The sequence below is a fragment of the Hemicordylus capensis genome, chromosome 6, assembly GCF_027244095.1.
Source record: "Hemicordylus capensis ecotype Gifberg chromosome 6, rHemCap1.1.pri, whole genome shotgun sequence".
In the NCBI taxonomy this organism is placed as follows: Eukaryota; Metazoa; Chordata; class Lepidosauria; order Squamata; family Cordylidae; genus Hemicordylus; species Hemicordylus capensis.
In genome coordinates, this window is record NC_069662.1 from 108,766,264 (window position 1) to 108,785,888 (window position 19,625).

The 19,625-nt window shown below is 41.7% G+C and overlaps 2 protein-coding genes and 1 long non-coding RNA gene across 11 annotated transcripts in view; 2 read left to right on the forward strand and 1 right to left on the reverse strand.

Moving 5' to 3' along the window:
- RARB (retinoic acid receptor beta) overlaps positions 1–4,259 on the reverse strand; it is a 490,600-nt gene extending 486,341 nt beyond the window's left edge. The window contains exon 1 of one of the 6 annotated variants that reach the window (XM_053263915.1): positions 3,988–4,259. The gene's annotated coding sequence lies outside the window, so the exon portion shown is untranslated. Of the gene's footprint in view, positions 1–3,854 lie in introns of all 6 variants that reach the window. The other 5 variants (XM_053263907.1, XM_053263908.1, XM_053263904.1 and 2 more) reach the window with 5 other exon arrangements.
- Positions 4,084–19,625, forward strand: part of LOC128330698 (uncharacterized) — an 88,152-nt gene continuing 72,610 nt past the window's right edge. For 3 of the 4 annotated variants that reach the window (XM_053263916.1, XM_053263918.1, XM_053263920.1), the window contains exons 1-2: positions 4,084–4,290; positions 7,439–7,546. In XM_053263916.1, the coding sequence (XP_053119891.1) occupies positions 7,497–7,546 (50 nt within the window). In that variant the 5' untranslated portion in view covers positions 4,084–4,290; positions 7,439–7,496. Of the gene's footprint in view, positions 4,550–7,438; positions 7,547–19,625 lie in introns of all 4 variants that reach the window. The other variant, XM_053263917.1, reaches the window with a different exon arrangement.
- LOC128330700 (uncharacterized) overlaps positions 14,734–19,625 on the forward strand; it is a 50,617-nt gene continuing 45,725 nt past the window's right edge. Inside the window, exon 1 of the long non-coding RNA XR_008310216.1 lies at positions 14,734–14,806. This is a non-coding gene — a long non-coding RNA (uncharacterized LOC128330700). The remainder of the gene's footprint in view (positions 14,807–19,625) is intronic.

Here is a 19,625-nt window from a genome sequence, read left to right on the forward strand (position 1 = left end):
GCTTGCTTTAATTTATCGCAATGTTTAGCAGCATAGCAAAGTGTACTCAAAAAAGTAAACCAACCAGTTATCTCACACATTTTTCCAAATACAGATAGCTGCAAATAGGCTACCAATGAACCAAGGAGCAAACGACATTAAAATTTGGAACTTTGCTATCTCAAGCAAGGTGCCCAATCCAGCAAGCAAACCAAGCCTCCACCTCTATGCAAAATGGGCAACTAATCTTTCACTCAATCTAAACTTAAAGCAACCATTCTACAGCAAGAACCACTGATTAACTGACAGACAGACAGGATAACCGGAGGATACAGATAAATAGGTTAGGATCAAGCTCTAACACACTGAACAGTATTCAATTTCCAACTTTAAAAAAAAAAAGCCAAAGTAAAGTAGCCAAAAGGGATTTCTGAATGGAAAGTGACAAATCAATTTCAACACATTGGTGGCTTAACTCCAAAAGAAATTAGCTTGGGTTCACCAGACCCTTCATTATCTAGAAAAGATATTTATTTCAGTCATCATCACCCCCTTCTGCTTCTTCCATCTCAGGACCCCCATAAACCAGGAGAATATATGCAATGGAAAAAGAGAAGATGTTAACAACTGCACTGATGGCAAAGGTCAAGTTTCTAATTCACAATGTGATGAGCAGTGACAAAGTAGCATCAAGCACAGTGGGCATACCCATAGAAGAGTTCCAGAATTAGAATGTCTCCATGAGACCCCAAGAGGCAAGCAGACTAGATGGTGTCTTCAACTCAATTGAAATGAAATTTGGTAAGGATCTGGCAGTGACAATTCCAATAGTCACACCTGACTGCTGGAAACATCATCATCAGATCCTTGACAAGACAGATATTTGCCATATCTTCTTCCTATTGGGTTGGAGACACAAAAGTTAAAACCTGCAGCGTGTACCCTATCTCATGCACTGGAACAATCACAACAGCTGAAAAGTTATCAGTCTGTGCAAACCCAGTCTTATTCATTCACACACTTAGTTGTACTACTTGCAAGAGACCCACGGTTGTCATGGAGGCAATTAAATCCCAGAGGGTCAAAGATCTTGTAGAAGGTCCTCCATTTTAGAGAGCAACTCAGTATCAGTACAACAAGCTGTCTCACTTCTAAGACACCTCTGCTAAGTATCAGGACCCTAAAGGTTTATGGCTTTTCCACGAAATTGGCGGAATGGCCAAGAAGTCATAAAAGGCTAGAGTACATATAGATTAGTAGAAGTCTGCCTGAACTCACTGAAGATGATGCTGTTTCACCCCAACCTTCTCAGGAGGTACAATTCAGAATTACATTTACTAGCTCTTCCCTCCTCTTACTTGTCAATCCTTCCCCTTATATCAGGGCTGCACAACTCTGGCCCTTCAGCCTACTGGACAAAAAGTGATTTCCAGCCTCTGCAACAAAATTGGGACTTGATCAGAATAATGTATAAGCATTCTTCCTAAAGAATAGTTCTGTGAAACTGGGAAGCTTACATCTTTTCATTGTCAGCAGGTGGTGTTCCAACTAAAAAAACCCAAAACCTACCAATATACCAACTTTAGATTTCAGAAAATGTTAAATTTTCAGGAGAGAAAGAATGTTTAAAAAAATGTTTTTAAACATCTTTCCAACTTACAGATAGACATGTTGCAATCACATTATAAGGAAGATAATAGAGTGAGAAAATTTTTATATAGTTATAAGATTTTTACTTTCCTTTTTTTTCTTTTTTCAGCACATTAAGTGTGCTGAAATGTGTATCCACTTTCATTAAATTTAATTAACTAAAAGCAGTCGGGAGTTTTAAAACCTTACTATTTTAATACCTCTCCAAAAACGTTAACTAAAGTAACATCCACAAGACCAATATCCAAAAGGCAGATAATGCTGTTAAGTAGAAGCTTTGGCGATAAAACTCAATTTTCCTTCACAATGTGAGTAGATAAAGGCCAGAAGGATGTGAAATTCCAGATTTCATTTCAATCGGAAGCTGATCAAAATTGGACACATAGCTGCTCCAGGGGAGATCAAATTTGCATTCTGGCTGAATTTCATTCCATAAGATGTTCAACCTAATCTAAAACGGGGCTTTTCGGCTGACTTTCCAAGCAAGTGCCTATTAGTCTTTGAACAAATCTGTGTGCATCAAAGGTTCTTTTATCCACAGAAATGGGGTTAGCATACAACTTAGCTATTCATTTATGCAAACGATGGTAAACAGAATTATAAAAGACAGATAATAAACAGCAAATGAGGTTATTTTGTTCCCTGCTTTATGTTGTCAGACTTCTGAGCATAGTTTAGTGTTTTCTATTCATGACTTTATATTATCAAATTACTCCCTGATGATGTCTCAGATGTGCTTTTGTCTGCAAATGAGAAGAAATAAAATACCAAGGCATTAACGTTAAATTACAATCGTTAATGGCGTAAATACGAAAATAATTACTGCACCGTATCATCAATTGTTATGTGTTCATTACTGAAGTCCTTGTAAAGCCTTCATTTTCTTGTTACAATTATCTTTACTTTGTTTTTGGCTGGCGACTTTATTGCCCCAACAGTACTTTAGCAGCGTTTCGCAGTTACACAAGCCATTTAATCCTGTTTAAAGCTTCATTTAAAACTTCCTTTCTGCTACTTCTTAACTGGATGGCCATGTTCTCAGTTCTGTCCCGATGCAAGGCATTTGTCACACGAGATTATATAAAATCAGAGAAGAGCTAAAAGAGGTTTCAAATCTGTCTCTAGCACTTTCCACAAGTTGTTCTGCTAAAACAATAGAACTAATTGCCATCCCCGCATATAGCTTTAATTCCAGTGCTCTTCCACAAGGCATGTTATCCTGATGCCTTTTTAATGCTTTTTGTTACCTCTGCCGCCCTCCAGCAGGAACTGCAACCTTCCTGCCAAAAGTGAGCTCATCCACACACATACATATACCCCCACACCACCACCACCCAACCCCTTGGTTTTGCTGATGACAGCTAAAAATGCCAATCACCACTGTTCTTCTGAGCCTGTGACCCTTTTCTCTCGGGTTAACTCTTTCATCATTTTGATGGATTCCGGCTGCTTCACTGCCCATTAAGCACCCAGGACGTTTGCAAACCTACTCTCTGGGTTTGCACCAAGATGCACCACTGGGAAAAGAAAAGGAAAAGTCTCTTCTTCTCCTTGGAGTCCCAGGGAAACCACGGGCGCTACCAAACTTTTCACAGCACCACTTCTGAACCTGTCCCAGTTGGAAGCATTTCACATGCAACGGCTGCTACAGAAGGGGGCCAAGAGACCCGAGAGACTTTGCACGTGACAGAACACTTCAGTGACTCAATCCTGCAGCACCTCTTCTGCTTCCCAAACATGCAACAGCAACAACAAAAATGCTGAAGAATATTATGATTCATTCATTTATAAACCGATGCCCTGCCGCGTGACGAAATGGCTACTCTGCTGCGGGAACTTCAAAGTGCCGCCTATAAAGGCGCGTTCACCTGTGCCCGTTGCAAACTTTATTCTCTCTGCACTGTTTCAACAGAACCCTTTGCTTACAACGGGGCAACGATATTCGTTACTTTTGCAAAGGTTAGAGGGGATTGCAAGAGTACCCCCTTCTCTCCTTCCCTCCCCCCACTCCGAGCTGTCTGCAGAAGAGAACGGAGCTCACAGACGGCGAGGCAACAGAGAAAGGTGCACCAACAAGAAGGGCGCGATCGTGGCAAAGCGACCCCCCCTCCGTCCTACTGCAAGCGAGCACTATCGTTCCGCACACGCTCTGCCTCTGGCCATGAATTTGCAGGAGAGGGGTTGCGCTGAGCGGCGAGTGTGAAGCAAGAGAACGAAGCATGCACCTGGCAGCAGCTTCCTCCGCCGGCTCCCAGCTTGCATCAAATGGCTCGCTTATCCGCACAGAACATGCCATGCAAGGGATACATGGGGGTACACAGAAGGCACAACACGAAGAGATATCGGCACGGCCTTTACCTTGGCACCGGGGGGTGTGAGAGTGTGTGGCGCGCGCGCGCTCCTGCTGCCGCCGCCTCCCGCCAAGAGGCGTTCGCCGCCGCTTCGAGTCCAAGAAACAGCAACAGCAGGGTACCCGCTGTCCGCGCTTGCCCACGTGCCGCTCCGCCACGCCCACCGGCGCGGTCCTCTTAGCACTCCGGGTTTGCCTCCGCCGTTTTGGTGCCCGCGTGCGCGCAGCTTGACGCGCTTCCCGACCCTTCTTCGTAGCAGTTTACGATGCGAAGAGTGCTGCAGTCTGTCAGGGCAATCCGAACCAGAGCGGTAACCTGTTTATATATAAGCTTGTATCATATCGTCTGGTTCTGGTCAGTGTTATAAATTGGGAGCAAGGAAAGGGAGGTCAGCATCATGGGGTGCAGTGAGGTGGCCACCGCACCGCCTCTTGGCCCGGCCGCCCAAGCCTAGACTGAGGATTTCTGGGCTCTCAAAAGCTGCATGGTAGTCAGTGCGCCAATGCCTGCGTGCGAGTCTGCCTTGAAGAACCCTTGCTCGTCTTAGAAACTCTCTGTAGATACTGAATGCAAGTACCTTCACTTTACTTTAGTACGGCTTTATATGATAGTGGCACACATTCTAAGGGGCTAAACTCTGGAAAATCCTGGTTCAGGTCAGAGGTGCACCTAGGTAATTTCGGAGCCTGGAGGTAAAGGCCTTTGGAAGCCTCGCTCCCCTGCAAATTAAGCATCGTTCTGCTCCATGGGTGATCGCACAGCCCAGGACAGACTAAAGAGGATGGGGGGGGGGACAGGGGCCCCCAGGGGCTGTGGAGGCCCTGGACATTGGCCCCAAAGTTGAACCCTGGTGTGTACAAAACTATTGGCAAGCTTCAAGGGTGTCACTGTAATTGAGCTATAATTGAGGGGTTCAAAGAACCCAGGGCCCCCAGCTGCACCATCCCTATTTTCTTCATGATCTCCCTCACTCCAAGTGGCTGCCGGAGAGAGGGGAGAACACGGGCCCCCTCTCCCCTAGCTACGCCCCTGGCAAGCTTAATGACTTCATGATGATGGCTGAATGGCTGCCTGCTGAATTTTCTATGGCAGGGGTCCCCAGCCACAGTGACCATTGGCCTTTGTGCCTGGGATGATGGGAGTTGTAGTCCAACCATATCTAAGGAGCCAAGGTTTGGAATCCCTGTTTTACGTTATGCAACTGCAAATGGCACATTTGCTTCTTAAGTGAATTTGTGCTTGTGGACTAAAGTGGGCCTCCCCTAAGACCCAGAGTGTATTTTCAGTCCTAAAACAACAACACCTTGCCTTATGAGGTAAACAAAAGTAACACGAACATGTTACAAAACATTTGTACAGTACTTTTCCCTCTAAGGCATGTGCAGATGCGTGTGCTAACATGTTTTCTGATGTCCGCTCAATTAATTTTGGATCCTGCTCAGGTTGAGTTAGGAAGGTGCCACTCTGAATGCAGGTGCGCACACAGTGTCTTGATTCTGCCACCCAGAACAAAACTCATCCTGCAGAGAGAGAGAGAGAGAGAGAGAGAAATTAGAGGGACCACTGGTGCAGTGTCCTTTCCCCCCACTGAGTAACCACAAGCAGATCTCACACAGTAGGAGCAATGTTTTCAACATAGCTTGAACCCCAAATACATCTTGCTCTAGAAAGTATAGACTGCAGCATTAATAATGCTAAATGGAAAGCTGTAGTATTGAGTGCAGCATGGCTGAACATTTATATTGTCTGAATGTTCAGAATGCTTCATTTTCAATATCTCAAAAATACAACCTTTATCTATATATTGCACATAAAAAGCTGAAGCAAAATTCATGAGCTGGGAATTTAAGTCACTAAAGTATGTTCCATTGTTAATCAAATGTGAAGAAAATAGGAATGGCTAGAAAGCCTTGAAAGAAGTCACTGTTGTTCATATTCTAATAAATAAATTGAGCCATATCATGGTCAAGTGGGCAGAATATCAGATTTGGCCCTGAGGAGCTTGGGCTCACATTGCAGCTCAGTCATGGGTGCCCTTTGGCAAGCCACTAGGATATCCAGCTAACAGTGCACTGACAGAACGGCATGTTCCGTTGTTTGAGGGATTTTCAGCTATTCTCCCTGCAGCCACTGGTGCCTCCCAAAAATATGCCCCTGAGTGTTGGCAGACCCTCAGGGACATATTTTTGGGAGCTATGGATGGCTTCAGAGGAAAGGAGAGATCACCAATATTGGCCCTTCTCTCTTGCATGACCAAAAATGCTCTTTCACCAGCACATCTTTTGTCTGGATGTGTGCCATTGTGCTCTTCAGCTTCTATTTCCTTATTTGTAAAAAGTAGTGTTTCTCTTTTTAGTGAAGAAAAAATGCAATCTCCATTTAACTCTTCTTGTGGCAAATAGGAGTTTCTGCCTGTTACGGATCTTTTTAATTGAAAAATATTTCATGGGAGCATGAATTTAGTGTGCTTAGATCTGCACCAACTTGATCTACTCTATTTATTCACAGTTGGAGGTAGAATTAGCAGGTCAGTCATGGACCATGTGGGGAGCCACCGAGTGGCCATCACTTAGTGGCAAATCCAGACCCACAGTGTTGTCTAAGATGGTATCACTCTGAATGTTCTAAGTAAGTAAAGTTGTGCCATTGAGTCAGTATTGACTCCTGGCGACCACAGAGCCATGTGGTTTTCTTTGGTATTTCTTTCAGAATACAAGAGGGGTTACCGTTGCCATCTCCCGTGCAGTATGAGATAATGCCTTTGTTCTAACAGGTTTTTACTGTGGGTTTTAACTGCTTTAATCTTTCATTTTAGAGGGGATTCTAATTTTTAAAATTGTATTGTATTGCTATTTTTATGATGGAATTTAATTGTAAGCTGGTTTGGGTAGGCAATTTAAAAATAAGGCAGAAATATAGTGTCTCCTTTGCTCACACATTTCTTCATTCACACATGTGCATGCATGATGCTGCAGAGTAGGGCAAGTGAAGAGCAGAGTGGTTGTTGGGCTTCAGTAACACTGTTCTTCCAGAATCTTAATTTTTTCTTGCATGACTAGACAGATCCACTCATAGCTACAGTTATCCCTTGATACTCTTTCCACTTCAGTGGTTTTTCCAACAATAGTAGAATGCCCTAATCTTGGCTACAGAAATCTTGACAATTCAGACTTTATGATGTTCTGAACACTCTGCCCAGTGTTTTTGCTTTCCCAAAAGCAAAACCCCCACTTTTATAACACATGATATAGAGATGATGGTGAAAATAGCCTCCTTGTGGCAAATGGTGAGTCAGTTCAGATAATACATAATAAGTATTATGTAATACACAACTATTATTTACATAATAGTTATGTGCATGAACTGTGTGCCCTCACTTTTCTCTTTTCTCACTTCCTTTCAAGCTGCATTATTTAATCTGGAACAAATAACATTTTCCCCTTTTTCTGTGCATCCAGGAAACTATTGCTTGTTCAAATCAGTTAGCAAACAAGGATGTTGAAGCAAGATGTATAAATGGTCTTTTATTTGAAAATGGAAGTTGGAGAAAGAAGAGAGAAGAGCATGTGAGTCTTGTGTGCATACTACTAAACCATGGTTTTGTGTTGTCTGAACTTAAAACATTAAGGCTATTCACAAACAAAGAAGTCCTAGGGCACCTAGAGCGCCCAACTTAGCGGGTATCCCCCAATGCACCATGCTTGTCACGTGGTGCGTTGTGGGATTCCTGGGCCCAGAACGAGTCCCAGCCTCCAGAGATCTATGCTTCTCTGTGCAGTGCAGATCATGTGGGCAAATGGTGTTGCACCAAGGGTGAAATCAACTATCCTTTCGTCTGGAAGGACGGCAGGTCCATCCCTGCCTGCTCCTTCACCAGGATCCTAATTGTGATTATAGCCTTAGTATGTAATATTTAGAAATACTTGGCTGTAACATTAAGAATCTCATCTTGTTTTGCAGCCACCAGGATCATGGAGCTGTGTAACTAACAAAAGGGGAGGAAATACAAAATCCTTCCTCTAGCTGTGAGGACTCCCGGGTAGGCTGCCACCATTCACTTTTTTATATGAGCAGATTCACTCTTCCAAGGGAATATTCTGGGAGCATAAAGTGGAAAACCCCTCCCTACAAGAAAGGCTTGAGCAGTCTTAGGCCGTCAGGAGCATATGGCTAGGGCAGTACCCAATAAGGAGTGACACTCTGTAACAGCAAGGATTTATTAATAATTGGGTGATAAGGGAAACCATAGAGGCATCAACAATCACTGCTTCCATTCAAGTAAAACTCTTCCCCAGGAACTACAAGAACCATGTGGTTGGATCCAAGCACTTAAACAAGAATAAATTCCCTGAGGCATCCAGCTAAACTGGTCCCTATCCTTCCTACTTACTTCCAGTTGATTTCCAGCCCAAGGCTGTAGACTCCCTTTCTTTACAGTAGTTGCTGATCAGACCTTACTCTGTGGCCTCATGGAAAGAACTGCTCTAACGCACCCCTCCCCTATTTCTCTAAAGGTTGTTGTCCAATAAACCTGGCCCTCACTCTGGATTGGGTCACTCGGATTTCATTTTCCTGGGCTTTCTTCCTTTTTGAAGAAGCCCACCCACCAACAGTTACTCTAATTGAGGCCTAGTCCTCGCTCAAACCTGACTATCACTACAAATTGGCATCATAGAGACTTGAAACATTTCCATACTCCACAAAGTGCTTCTGTACTGTAAGCCAGTGGGGCCCATTCAGCACAAGGAAACCAGCTGAGTTAGCTTTGCTACAATTGTAATATGACTCCTATACTCAGTCTGAGTTATACACTGTTTCTCTGTACCTGGTTCTATTCCCGCAAATTGCCACAGGTAATGAAACCATGGATAATGAGACATTGAGTCTATGGGATTGCAGGAGTTAGGTTCCCAAAATAGGCCAAATGAAAGTGCCCTACTGTGCTCTGTGGGCCTTCAAGAGTCCAGGGATGCCCCCTGCAAGTCCAAAGTCTCCAAAATTCAGAAATTTTTTTTTGCATGTTTTTGTTTAAACAAACTAGCCACAAAACAGTTCTTCTCCACAAAATGGTGGCCGGAAATGACCTCCAAGGTCATTTCCAGCCACTCCCCGACCCATGTAAGCCCAAATTTAACCGCTTATTTTCTGGTTTTTCTCCACGTATGCTGAGGTTGGGTGTCCATTACCCAACCTCTGATACGCAAAACCATGGATGGTGAGTCTGCAGATAGTGAGGTATGCCTGTACAGGTAATTCAGATAGGTAGCTTTGTCCTCAGCGGTAGTCAATCTCTTGCCTCTTCTTTCCCCCATCAGCCAACATGTGCATTGCTCTACCTTCTAGTTGCCCGACTAGTTTGGAAGAATTGTCCCAGAACATTAAAATGCAGAAGTTTTGCACAGAATTCAATTTGTCAGAAGAGGGGAAAATCTCCATGCACTGCTTTGTCCTATAATCCCACAAGTGCTACTTTCTTTCCCAGTAGCACTATGAACATCACCTAAAGAACGTGGCTGAAATGTAGGAAGGCATATCCTTAAGAGCTTCCAGTCATCAGAGAGTATTATTTGCACTGCTATACAGCCCTAACCAGCTGGGGAATATCTGGTATATGTTGTTTAATATTAAGTCTCCCAGTACTTACAGTAAGTTCATAGGGAATCAAGCTATCTCCTCAGCATAAAAAATCTTCCATCTTTTCTTTCTTGCAGTTTATTTTAGTTTAGAGGCTATAGAGACTTTAAAGATCATGGATGAAAAACAGATGGATCAGATTTTTTGACAGCCACAATGGGTTTGAGGAAGTATTATGTAAACTTTATTAAGTGTAATAAACACATGTCAGCATTAGGCCATGTTGTATAGATATGCCAGGAAGAGTCACAGCAAACTTTGCATTCATAATGTTTTAACTTTATTTAGCTAGTGTAATAGAAATTTAGTTCTGCTGCAGCCTTGACAGAAAATCTTTACACTGTAATAGATAGGCCAGGTTTGAAAGATTGCCATTGGGATACCATGAACTTTTCATTCATAGATGGCTGCTAAACATTTGTTGGACTAATGCCTCTTTCAACTTTTCCAATGTAATTACTAGTAAATGTTTTATCTTTAATAGTGGTTCTTTCTATAAATAAAAATATTTTGTTTCCAAACATAATCTAACAGGATAACACTGTATAAACAATATAACAATATAAATATATAACAAACAATATAAACAGTAAATATAAACACTGCATCTTAAGTGACGCAGTGGGGAAATGCGTGACTAAGAAGCAGAAGGTTGCCGGTTCTAATCCCTGCTGGTATGTTTCCCAGACTATGGGAAACACCTATACCGGGCAGCAGCAATATAGGAAAATGGTGAAAGGCATCATCTCATACTGCGCGGGAGGAGGCAATTGCAAACCCCTCCTGCATTCTACCAAAGAAAACCACAGGGCTCTGTGGGCACCGAAAGTGGAGTTGACTCTGTGGAGTCGAAATCGACTTGACGGCACACTTTACTTTATATAAACAATACAGGGTATGACACTTCGATATGGAAAAAGAAGAAACTTGAATTCTTATAGGACACGGAAGGGTGAATTGAAGGGAACAGTGTCCCATGATGTTCAAATAAAAAGTAGCCCTAGTCTGTGTTGCATAACAAAGATGTCATTAAAAGCAGTCCAGATATTAAGGTAAGTACAGGAGGCCCTCATTATTGTGTTTTCAACTGTGGTTTTGCATATCTGCAGATAGGTCTTAGAGCCTGTTTCTTTATCTGTGGTATAAAAAACAGGCAAACTTTGCTTGTTCATGGTTCCTGAGTGGCCAGAAATTACCTAGAAATGACTTCCAGTGTCATTTTCAGCCACCATTTTACAGCATGGAGCCATTTTGTGTCTCTTTTTTCTGTAGGTGAATATTTGCCCAAAATTTGACTGATTTAAATGTTTTGGGGGGCATTGCTAGAGAGCTAGGTAATGTGTTTTCCTCTTCTTATTTTTGCCTCCCCGCATCTTTTTTTGTTCCTGTGTTTGGTGTGAGGAGCCTAACATCTGGATTCCCATGGGGTGAGATTTCATTATTTGCAGTTTCCGTATTTGCACCTATAGGCAAGAACAGAACCCCCGCGAATAAAGAGGGCCTCCTGTATGCTTTTTTAGCCCTTCAGTATGCTGCCAGTTTGTACAGAGGCAGCAAGAAAAAATCTATCCATTTAAAACCAGTCAGTGGGTAACAATCAAAATAGCTATGGACTATGTAAGGGCAGCCTAGAGATAAGAGAACTCAAGGGCCAAATATTAGTTTATAATAATATGCACTATACATATATTTTTGTCTGGATAAGTAATAATCCTGAGACGCAATGGATGAATCTTGAGGAAAATAAGGAACTTTTTAAAAAAGTGTGTGTGTTTGCTTAGTTTGCAGAGATATGGAGTGGAATTTTTTCCATGGAAAATTTTCCCCTGCTTTATTTTTCCATGGAAAACTTTCAGTATCTAAAATGTCTACTTGGCTATATGTTAGATATAGTAAAATACAGTGAAATAAATTAATCTGGTATAGGTGGGTTTTTATTATTGTATAAATAGGTCAAATAACATGCCAGATGAGATCACAATCTATTTAGAGCATTAGCATCTGTACAGTAGCTTTTTGGAGAGAGAGAACTATTAGATTTTATGTAAATGAGGGGATATTTGCATGGGAAATAGTTCCAACTCAAAAACCTCTGGAAAACCCACATCTCTGTTTGGAAAACAAAGCTTATAATATGGAGAAAGTGAACACCTTTGTTTTCTCCACTTCTTCAGTGTAGCAGTTTATGGTGCATCTCTTTTTTATTCTGTGTCGAGAAAGAAGTACTTGGAAGAACTACAACAGTTACAGACTAGACAGATCTTGAGATGTTCTTGATGAGGGCAAATGAAATATAAAGCTAAACATAGGAAATGTACATTCTTCCAATGTCTGAAAGTAAGGTAATTTGAAATTTCCTAATGTTTTAAATGAAGTAAAAACTGATTTGTTGATAGCGCCTGCAATAAATTCTAATATTTTATTTTATTTTTAATTTGAGAAGTGTTTTTTCAGAGGTACATTGGGGGGAAAACACCCTGGCATTTATATTTAAACTAGCAGACGGGTTTAGAAATGGAATTAACAGAGCACGACTGGGCTGATATATGGCAGGAAAATATGACAATTTCTTTAAGTGCTTCTCTCAGAGAAGTTAACTGTTAAGACTTTGAACAGATGGTAGTTAACACCTGTGCTGATTGAATGAACATGTAAAGGTTAATGGGGCTTTTTGGAAAGCATGTGAGGAAAGAGGCTTTTTAGCATATGCAATGATCCTGTAGTTAATTATATTCTTGAATTTTGATTGAAAAAAGAGTGTGGCAGACATGGCCCGTGCTCGGGATCCTGGCATCCCCCTGCAACCTATAAATCAGCACGTGCCCCCATTAGCATTAATGGCAGACTATTTCCCCAAACTCCTTTACAAACTCTGTTTGTTCACACTGTGCACATGTGCATTATGTTATGAAGATTCTTGGGTAAGCTGGGGTATTTGTTTTTTAAAGGAAGGACTAACAACAATGTGGCAGCTAGGATTTTATCTGGAGCTGCACTCTGGGATCACATCACACCCATTTTGAAAGTGCTGCACTGGCTGCCAGTTTGTTTCCAGGTCCAATTCAGGGTGCTGGTTTTGATTTTTAAAGCCCTTAATGGTTTGGGCACTGGATACCTGAGGGACCACCTGCTCCTAAAGGTTGCTGCCTGCTTGACAAGGTCATCACGGGGGGGGGCTGCTCTGGGTGCCAGTGGTGAGGGAGGCTAGGCTGTCATGCACATGGGATAGGGCCTTTTCAGTTGTTGCCCCCAGACTCTGGAATGCTCTCCAACTGGCTATCCGCTCCTCAGTAGGGATGTGCAAACAGATCAAATGCCGAACAGGTTCGACATTGAACTTCTTCGATTTGATGGTCCAGTGTTGAAACCCCCAACCCCTCCCCCAGCCATCCAGAGGAGGGGTTTTCACAATTTAAAAAAAATTGTACTTAACCGCTGGGGGGGGGGGCTTCTCCAAGGCCGGAGGGGGTCTCCAGAGGTTCCCCCTCTCCCGCCAGCTTTCATTATGTGTGAAATCACCCTCTTCAGGCAGTCTTCAGCCTGTTCTAGGCCTCACCCCATTGCAGCTGCCATTTTAGAGGCTGCCATGCATACCCAATGGGCCTCTGCGTGGCCTGGGTCCCGGTCACTCAGAGGCCCATTGGGCTTGTGCAGCGGCCTCCAAAATGGCCACCGTGACGGGTGAGGCCCAGAACAGGCTGAAGTCCGCCTGAATTTTACACATAATGGAGGCTGGCAAGGGGAGGGGGAACCTCCGGAGGACAAACCCTGCCCCCCACGGCCTTGGAGAAGTCCCCCAGAAGGATTAAGTAGGAAAAAAATGTTCATGAATCCGCCCAGACGGAACTGGGGGAGGGGGGTTCAAGGGGATGCCAGAACGAACTGGCCCGGTCCATTTAAGAACTGAACCGGGCCAGCAGGTTTTATGTACACCCTTACTCCTCAGTCTCCATCACAGTTTTTAGAAAGCATGTGAAATCTTGGCTTTTTACCCAGCCTTTTATATGATTGTTTCTATTGTTGCTGCTATGTGTCCGTTATGGTTATATTGTGCTATTTTTAAATCTTTTAATTAGATTGTTATTTTTATATTCTAGCTAATATTAAGTTTTGTGTGAACCGCTTTGCATTGTTTTAATGAAAGGCGGTATAGAAATCTAATAAATAAATAAATAAATAATATTTGGTGACATCTTTACAGGAGAAGCGAAACTTGCCCATACTCCAGACCCTGGTTAGTCAACTGCCACAAACTATGTGGAGGAAGCAATATAGCTCTTCCCTCCTGAGGGCAGCTTCATCATTGTCAGAGAGATAATAGCTTGTTTGCAGCTTCTCCTTACCCAAAACAAAGTAGCAAATAAAAAACACCTAAGCACTTACATTTACATTTACATTTATATACCGCTCTATAGCCGGAGCTCTCTAAGCGGTTTACAATGATTTAGCATATTGCCCCCAACATTCTGGGTACTCATTTTACCGACCTCGGAAGGATGGAAGGCTGAGTCAACCTTGAGCCCCTGGTCAGGATCGAACTTGTAACCTTCTGGTTATAGGGCGGCAGTTTTACCACTGCGCCACCAGTTCCATGGACATGTTTCCATGTCCATGGAACAGTGTCCATGATTTTAGTGACAGGAAGGTGGAGCATCAGAGTTGAGCCATCCAGTTTGTTTGGTATCACCACATCTTGTGGCAGAGAATTCGAAATTTGATAATGCATTGTGTGAAAAAGCACTTCCTCTTGTTGGTCCTACTATTCTTGGCAGTCGGTTTCATGGGATGACCCCTGGTTCTAGTGTTATGTGAGAGGGAGAAAAATGTGTCACTATCAACTTTCTCCACACCATGCATGCTTTTATATACATCTATCATGTCTTCACTCAGCTGTTGGTTTTCTAACCTAAAAAGCCCCAAGTGTCATAGCCTTGCCTCATGTTTTAGTCCCCTGGTCATCTTAGTTGCCCGCTTCTGCACCTTTTCCAGTTCTACAATGTCTTTCTTAAGGTATGGTGACCAGAACTATCCTGCTATATCTGATGAGCTTTTGCCTAGTTGAGACTAATGGCCTGTCTTTTAGTGGCTTCTTATTTCCTTGCTTTCTGTTTTGTTCCCAGTGACGCTGTACCTGACTCACTCATTTGGGTCATTCAGCATTTCTGCTACTTGCTGATCTAAGTAATATGAAGGTAAACTTAACTGGTGGGATCCTTTCCCCCTCATTCACTTTCCAGTCTGGATATGTTAAATTGCAATTAGGTTTATATAGAAACACAGCAATGAGTTCTTAAAGCAATTGGTGCCTTGTGAATAATTATAGTAAAAATTGCCAGTGGAGTTGATGCCTGGGTAGATCTGTGAATCAATTAAGCTGTCAAAATATTGCTGTGCAGTGCCCTCAAAGGAAATTTTCTCCCAGAGAGTGTATTTAAGGACAATTTTACTATATCCCTGCATAATTAGCAATTATTTTAATATATGCCTATTGTGGTGATTTAAAAACTAGCCTGTAAATGAATATGCTAATATCTGATTCTGTGAATGAATCAGCAAGTGCTCCACTCTATAATATCTATAGAAAGGGCTCTTTCTCATCAATTATTTTATGTTTAACATATCTATATATACTTAGGATGTTTCATTCAATTTCTTAGTGTAGAACTGAGAATAAAAGGGGCTTTTACAAAGATAACAGCACTTCAGGGATTCATAATGGTGAAATCACTTACTCTGCTTCTCCTTTCTAAGAGTAAATGTCTTAAGTGACATTAATTTGGTGATTCCAGGTTAGTCTATAACAGGCCATGTCTCAAGTAACTAAATTGTTATGTCTGTGTTCTAGCTCTCAACAATAGAAGTTCATTGAACTGTCCTGGGTTAATTTATATGCTTAAAATAAAACTGTTTCTCTCTGGCTAGAGCTGTCATGCCTCTAAGGACTCTAGGAAAAATTAAGAGCTGTGCTGTGTTTAACTAAGGGCCCATCTTCATTTTCATCGTCCTGGATTACTCTAGTCCATTCTGTGATGTGTGTCCCGAACCTAGCATTTTAAGATGCTATTTCTCAACAACCAGACCTTGGAATGTTTTGTACTGGTACCTAACACAAAAGATAAAATTGTATGCTTTGGCCACATCCAGACTAGTTAGTCATGACTAAGCATGATTGACTCATGAGACAAGCTCGTCATAACTAACTTAAGTTCCATCCAGTCCAATTATACTTCATTATGACTAACTTAGTCAAAATGTTGCCCATGATTTATTATTTATGCTTTATTGTACTTAATCCTCAGGATGCGTATAGATTTTTTGTAGATGAATTTGTGTTGTTAAATCAACATAGACACGTGTAGTCCACATAAAGGCTGGCATGATAGCAGAAATGATTGATTCCAGTCCTGAGTAACCCTAGAGTCCAGTGCAAACATCGGTTATAAGTAGTTTTAGTCAGCTGTATGTGTTTGCCTTGGAAGCCTTTCTTGCTGCTCTTGGAAATGGAATGACTGACTAGAGGCAACCTTTGGTTTGGTCCAAAGGAATTATTATGTTAAACTTGAAATATTATATTATTATTATTGTTTACACAGTCAGACAGGTGTTATTGACTGGTTTGTTTTATCCAGACATCGAGTCCTTCCCAAGGACCTGGGATGGCTGAATTTTATTGTCAATGTTGTTGCTGTTGTTATAGATATCGTCGCAGAATATTTATTTATTTATAAATTTATATACCACCTTTCATTAAAAACAATCCCAAGGTGGTTTACAAAAGTTAAAACACATATAATAAAAATGACAGTTAAAAGTATTAAGCTAAAAATATGAAAACAAATCTGATTTAAAATATATAATATACAAACACAAAAACTATACATGGATAAAAACACACAGAAGCAGCAATAAAACAATCATGTAAAGGCCTGGATAAAAAGCCAAGATTTAACCAGCTTTCTAAAAACTGTGATGGAGTCCGAGGGGCGAAAGGCCACTGGGAGAGAATTCCAAAGCCTGGGGGCAGCAACAGAGAAGGCCCTGTCCCGAGTGCACGACAACCGAGCCTCCCTCATTGTCGGCACCCGGAGAAGAGCCCCCTCAAATGACCTCGTCAAGTGGGCAGCAACCCTTGGGAGCAGGCAGTCCCTCAGGTATCCCGGGCCCAAACCGTTAAGTGCTCCAAAGGCCAAAACCAGCACCCCAAATTGGACCCGGAAGCACACCGGCAACCAGTGCAGCCCTCTCAAAACAGGTGCGACATGATCATACCGGGCAGCTCCAGACAGAACCCTAGCTGCCGCATTTTGTACAAGCTGCAGCCTCCAGATATTCTTCAAGGGCAGCCCCACATAGAGCGCACCACAGTAATCCAGCTGCGACGTGACCAAGGCTGTTCCCAGTAAAGTTGCTTTTTGTAATTGGCTGGTGGTGATTTCTGTGGCCCCTATGGTGTTGAGGTGCTCTTCAAGGTCTTTTGGAATTACACCTAGGGTGCCAATTACCACTGGGATTACTTTGGTCTTTTTCTGCCACAGCCTTTCAATTTCAATTTGTAGATCTTTGTATTTGGTGTTTTTTTCTGTTTCTTTTTCTTCTATTCTGCTATCCCCTGGTAATTATTGCTATTGTTGTTTTATTATTATTTATTATTATGGTATTAATTTATTATTACCAATACTATTAATAATATTATCACCAATAATAATTATTGGTAATAATAATAATTATTATTATTATTATTATTTATTGTTTACACAGTCAGACACGTGTTATTGGCTGGTTTGTTTTATCCAGACATCGAGTCCTTCCCAAGGACCTGGGATGCCAGAACTTTATTGTCAATGGTTATAGATATCGTCGCAGAATATAGGCTGTTCCCAGTAAAGCTGCTTTTTGTAATTGGCTGATGGTGATTTCTGTGGCCCTTGTGGTGTTGAGGTGCTCTTCAAGGTCTTTTGGAACTGCACCCAGGGCGCCAATTACCACTGGGATTATTTTGGTCTTCTTCTGCCACAGCCTTTCAATTTCAATTTGTAGATCTTTGTATTTGGTGATTTTTTCTATTTCTTTTTCTTCTATTCTGCTATCCCCTGGTATTGCTATGTCGCTTTTTTGACTTGTTTTTCTTTCTTCTCGACTACAGTGATATCTGGTGTATTGTGTGGCAGATGTTTGTCTGTTTGTAGTCGGAAGTCCCATAATATTTTTACATCTTCATTTTCTTCAACTTTTTCAATTTTATGATCCCACCAATTCTTGGCTACAGGTAGCTTGTATTTTTTGCAGATGTTCCAGTGTATCATCCCTGCTACCTTGTCATGCCTTTGTTTGTAGTCAGTCTGTGCAATCTTTTTACAACAGCTGATCAGGTGGTCCACTGTTTCATCTGCTTCTTTACAAAGGCGGCACTTGCTGTTTGTGGTGGATTTTTCGACTTTTGCTCTTATTGCCTGTTCTTGTGCAGCCAGTATTAAACCCTTTGTTTGTTTCTTCAAGTTGCCATTCTTAAGCCATTACCAGGTCTTGGTGATGTCTGATTTTCCACTTATATTGTGCAAATATTGACCATGCAGTGGCTTATTTTTCCATTTTTCTGCTCGGTTCTTGACTTGTTCTTTCTTGTAGGCCTGCTTTGTTTCATTGGTGTTTAATATTTTCTCATTATTGACCATTTGAAGTGCATCTTCTTCACTGTCCTTGATATATTCTTCAAGGCCTCTTTTCTCCTCCTCTACTGTTTGATGGACTTGCAGCATTTCTCTTCCACCTGAGCTGCGAGGGAGGTATAGCCTATCTACATCACTGCGGAGGTGCAGAGCATGATTGATGGCCATGATTTTCCTGGTCTTACGATCTAGCATCTCTAGCTCTGCCTGGGTCCAGTCTATTATTCCTGCAGTGTATCTGATAACAGGTATAGCCCAGGTGTTTATGGTGTGTATGGTGTTCCCGCCATTGAGTTTGGACTTGAGGATTTTTCTAACTCTCCTGATGTATTCACTTCCAATTTTTCTTTTAACTTCAGTGTGTGCGCTGTTATCAGCCTGGAGAATGCCCAAGTATTTGTAAGGTTCTTTCTCTTCCAGGTTCTTGATCTTGCTTCCATTGGGCAGTTCTATTCCTTCTGTTTTTGTTATTTTCCCTCTGTTCATTATTAATGCAGCACACTTGTCTAGTCCCAACTCCATTGCTATATCGCTACTGAATATACGGACAGTGTTTAGCAGTGATTCGATTTCTGACTGGGACTTTCCATACAACTTCAGATCGTCCATGTACAGCAGATGGTTGATTTGACTTGATGTTTTTGATGTTTGGTATCCGAGGCCTGTTTTGTTTAGTATTTGTGAAAGTGGAGTCATGGCGATTACAAACAGAGGGAATAGTGAGTCGCCTTGGAAAATACCTAATGCTAACAAGTCCAAGTGTCTCGCCATTGATTGTTAACTGTGTACTCCACATGTTCATTGCTTTTTTAATAAATATCTGAATGTTTTTGCTGACACCAGTTGTTTCTAAACATTTTAGTATCCATGTGTGAGGTAATGAGTCGAAGGCTTTCTTGCAGGCAATCCATGCAACACTTAGATTGGTTTTTCTTCTCTTGCAATTTTCTAAAATCATTTTGTCAATCAGCAGCTGGTCTTTTGTGTCTCTGGTGTTCGAGCAATTTCCTTTCTGTTCAACTGGGAGCTTTTTGTTATTTAATAAGTGTTGCATTACTCTATCTGCTATTATTCCAGTTAATAATTTGAACATGGTTGGCAGGCAGGTTATCAGTTTATAATTACTTGGAACTGCGCCTTTTGCTAGGTCTTTCATGATGAGATGAGTTTTCCCAGTTGTTAGCCATTGTTCAATATCACCTCCTTGCAAAATGTGATTGAACTGTTTTGGTAGTTGTTTATGAAGGCTTGTTAGGTGTTTATGCCAAAAGCCATGCAGTTCTTCGTCGCCTGGCGCAGTCCAATTTTTAATTTTCTTTGCTATTTCACTTATTAATTCTGGTGT